The sequence below is a fragment of the Mus pahari genome, chromosome 2, assembly GCF_900095145.1.
Source record: "Mus pahari chromosome 2, PAHARI_EIJ_v1.1, whole genome shotgun sequence".
In the NCBI taxonomy this organism is placed as follows: Eukaryota; Metazoa; Chordata; class Mammalia; order Rodentia; family Muridae; genus Mus; species Mus pahari.
Window position 1 is genome coordinate 138,423,603 of NC_034591.1, and position 4,032 is coordinate 138,427,634.

At 45.1% G+C, this 4,032-nt stretch overlaps 1 protein-coding gene across 1 annotated transcript in view; it reads left to right on the forward strand.

The window, feature by feature from the left end:
* The first annotated feature begins 1,282 nt into the window (after positions 1-1,282).
* Positions 1,283-4,032, forward strand: part of Necap1 (NECAP endocytosis associated 1) — a 15,726-nt gene continuing 12,976 nt past the window's right edge. Inside the window, exon 1 of the mRNA XM_021190209.2 lies at positions 1,283-1,471. Within this exon, the coding sequence (XP_021045868.1) occupies positions 1,377-1,471 (95 nt within the window). The 5' untranslated portion in view covers positions 1,283-1,376. The remainder of the gene's footprint in view (positions 1,472-4,032) is intronic.

Genomic DNA, 4,032 nt, shown 5'->3' on the forward strand with positions numbered 1-4,032 from the left:
CTGAAACAGAAAGAGGAAATGAAAGAGTTCAGTGTGGTATAGTAACATGACTGAGGCTTCCGTTGAGATCATAGGGTTAGAAATAGGAAGCCAGTAAAGGACCATTTTTCTGTCTGTTTTCTCTTTTATGTCTCCATCCGGAGTATATGTATTCTCTTTATAACATCTCAAAACATGTGTTGGAGAAGTATATGATAGAAAAAAATAGTTTTTGGGTTGGGGATGTAGCTAAGTTGATAGAATGCTTGCCTAGTTCTCATGAAACCCTGGATGTGATCCAAAACACTGAAAAAAAAAGTATGTTGACACATGCCTGTAATTCTAGTACTCTGGTGGCAGGACGATTAGAAGTTCCAAGTCATTCTTTAGTACATAATGAGATGAGGGCCAGCCTGGACTACATTGAAATTTTGTGTCCAGATAAACAAACATGAACAAACAAAAAGCTTGTGGAACTGTTAAAGGCTACACCCACTTAATATTTGGATAGTTCTGCTAAATGTCCCTTCAAAGCAGCATTGGATCAATTTATAGTCCTGGCAAACATAGCCAATCTCTACATCCTGACCAGCCACATCTAATTCTTGTTGATTTTAAGAATTGACTTTTCTAGGCAAAGCAGACCAATCAGAAGTATAAGTCAACCAGTCGATAGAATGCAAAGAAAGAAGCCTGCTACTGGTATTTTGAGGCGACAAGATAAGATCAGACTTGGTTTTAAGCTTGAAGTCAGTGCCAGCTAAAACGTTTCTAAGTTACACTGTTGTACGCTTACATTTATTTGCGAGTGCACAAACAACACATTTGTGGAGAGAGCTGCTTAGTTCTCATCGTGATGTGTGGCCAGCCGGGCTACTCATGCTGAGGGGTGATAGATAGCATTTAGCACATTTTCATATGGAGAAGTCACCAAAAAAACCTACAAAATTGCAACAAACAAACAAACAAACAAACCCATGGTAGCACTTAATAGATTATGCATGGGACACTTGCTTATGAGGACAGAATGAGAAAGCAGGGATTCATTTTGTCCAACCTCTGTTTTGTTTTCGTACATTCAGTGACTTTTTTTTTTTTTTTTTGGTTACCGTTTGAAGGCAGGTAAAAGAGAACTGAATTCTTATTTTTAATCTTTCGCTGGGGAAAGAGCCCAACCCGAGGCCTTGGCAGGCAAGTGCTCTACCACTAAGCCCGTCTTTGCCCTTGCTCAAGATGGCGAGCCAGGAGCAGGAGCGGTTCCAGATTTTAACAGGGTTTTACGCCGCCTAGAGGTTGACCTCGGAGCCGTACCCGAGCGGAAGTGACGCGGAGGAAGCCGTCCGCGTCTCAGCCCGCCCCCACCCGTGCCCCGCCCCCGCGGCGCTAGCGGAGCCAAGATGGCGGCCGAGCTGGAATACGAGTCCGTGCTGTGTGTGAAGCCCGACGTCAGCGTCTACCGGATTCCGCCGCGGGCCTCCAACCGCGGTTACAGGTACCCAGCGGGAGTCGCGGCCGGCGCCCGCCGGGGCGACGCTTGTGTCCTTGGGCAGCCGCCATCGGCTCGAGCCGCTGCCGCCGTCGAGGTCCCTTAGTTAGCCTGCCCCCCGGGCTGCCGGCGGCTCCGTCCACTTCTCTGTTTTGCTGGAACTCTGACTTTGTTTTCTTTTCTTCCTGCCGTCCTGCATCTCCCCTCCTCTCCTCCCCATCCCCCGCGAGGCATCGTCTGCGCCTCGTCACCCGCAATCCATTCATGCCTGCTCCATCTGTTACTCTTGCTGCGACCTTTGGCTTGTAGTCCTCCACGCGCGCGTCCGCCCACGCACTCGGCACGCTCCTCGTCCCCCGCCCTTCTGATCCCTCCTGACACTTGTCGGGAATGGTAGTTTTGCTGTCCACTGTTTGGATGATCTATTTTAATTGATAACTGTTGTCATTCTCGCCAAGTGTCATCATCCTTTAGGGTTTTTTTTTGGGGGGGGGGCACACGTTAAGATCCTGTTTTCCAGTGATGAGCTATTGCGTCTTTTCATTGTGTGTGTGTGTGTGACCGTGTGTGACCCCCCCTCCCCTCCTCCATTATAGTCTTGATTATGTAGGGACTTCTGCCTTCCTATCAATCCAGTCATCTCTCTTATAGCTTTTCCAGAGTTAATGCAGCATTTTTTTTTTTTTTTTCTCTTGTAAGGCCTGACAACCTTGTAATCCAGTGACTGAGGTTTTGAGGCTGTTGTAGGATGTTAAGGAGTTCAAAGAGAATTCACTGGAATTTGTGTTGAAAACTCTTTAGGTCTGAGCCCCTCGACACTAAATAGCTGTGTAATTTATGAGCCAATCAATCTTTTTCTTCTCCAGGCCTTAAGGTTTCTCATTTGTAAAAATAGGAGAAGTAGCTTAAGAATACTGGGCACGTCTTGTGTACCTCACAGGTTTTTATTTATTTTATATGTATGTGTATGGGTGTTTTGTCTGTATGTATGAGTGTGAATGCCTTGTGTTCACAGAGGTCAGAGTGATGTCGTGAGACATCAGATGTCCAGGAACTGGAGTTACTGATGTTGGTGAACCATCATCTGGGTGCTGGCAACTGAACCTTGGTCTTCCACAGGAGCAACAAGTGTTCTTAACTACTGAGTCATTTCCCCAACCACTTCATAGGTTTGTTTGTTTTTTTAGAGAGTTAAATAAAAGAATGTAGGGTAACTAAAGCGTTATAAAAGTACAGTACTAGTCATATCACTTTTCTGGTTTTTTCTCTTGCTGGAAAGTTACCTTCTCCACATCTCCATTTTGCTTCCTAATCAGAGGATCATTCATCATTGATCAGTAGTTTTGTACAGACCTGTGCAGTGGGCCCTTCGAGTTGTATATCTTTTGGTAAAGGGAGATCTGCCTTCAAGGAGCTGCCCCTCAGGTCTCACATTGACCATGACTGAAACTCAGCATGATGGTAGTCACAGGACCATGTTATGATTTACCTTTCATACCACTCTACCTGAGTCATTTTGGTTTAGGCCAGCTCTCTGTGGACTTCCATAGCACTTTATGTTCATCTCTATCTCTGCCTTAATGTCTAGTCTTTTGATCTCCAGGGTAGAATGAACAGCCTGTTAAACTGTACTTGTAGGGACTAGAAGGACCAGCATAGTGTCTTGTACATAGTAGGCACTCAGCAAATGCTCACTGGAAAAAGAAATTGGGGCCAATCTCAGCAGGTAAAGTGCTTACTGTGAGGGCTGAAAACCCACCATTTGATCTCCCAAATCCATGTAAAGGGAAAAAAGCAGTGACTTTACATACTGTCTTCTGCCTGCCACTTATGTGTTATGGCATGGCTCACACACATGTACATACATGGATAATACATTAAAAAAGAAGATACTGGATTATCCAACCAACCCAATCACGTAAACTAGCAATGGCTGAGCTGCTAAGTAAAGGAGTCTCTAGGGGTTAAGGTACATTGAAGTCTTATATTCTTCTTTTATTTCAAGCCTCCCTGCCTCCATCTACAGTCTCGTTTCTTTCATAGCCTTTATCCTCTTATCAGCTCACTACAGTGTCCCATCAAAGCAGTTTCTTAATTTTTCTGTTTCCTATGCTTAATTTTGATATTTCTTATTATCCAAGGGGTATCCTATACAGCATAGTGACTGGAAAGTCAAAAATGAAGTTTGCAGCTGGGAGTGGTGACACATACCTCTGATCTCAGCATTTGAGAGATGGAGGTATGTGCAGATCAGGAGTGTGAGGCCATCCTTGGCTACAGGAGGCTCTGTCTGAACCTCTGAAACAAGAACTGGGCTGCAGAGCTGGCTCAGTGGTTAGGAGCACTGGATTGCAGTGGTTAAGAACTGGACTGCAGAGCTGGCTCAGTGGTTAGGAGCACTGCTGCTCTTTGCAGAGGGCCTAGGTTCCGTTCCCAGAACATACACTGGGCGGTTCAAAACTGTTGTAACTCCAATTCTAGGGGATCTGATACTGTCTGACCTTGACAATCACCTGTACACATGCATAAATAAATTAAAAAAAAAAAACAAACAACCTTTGCCCCCC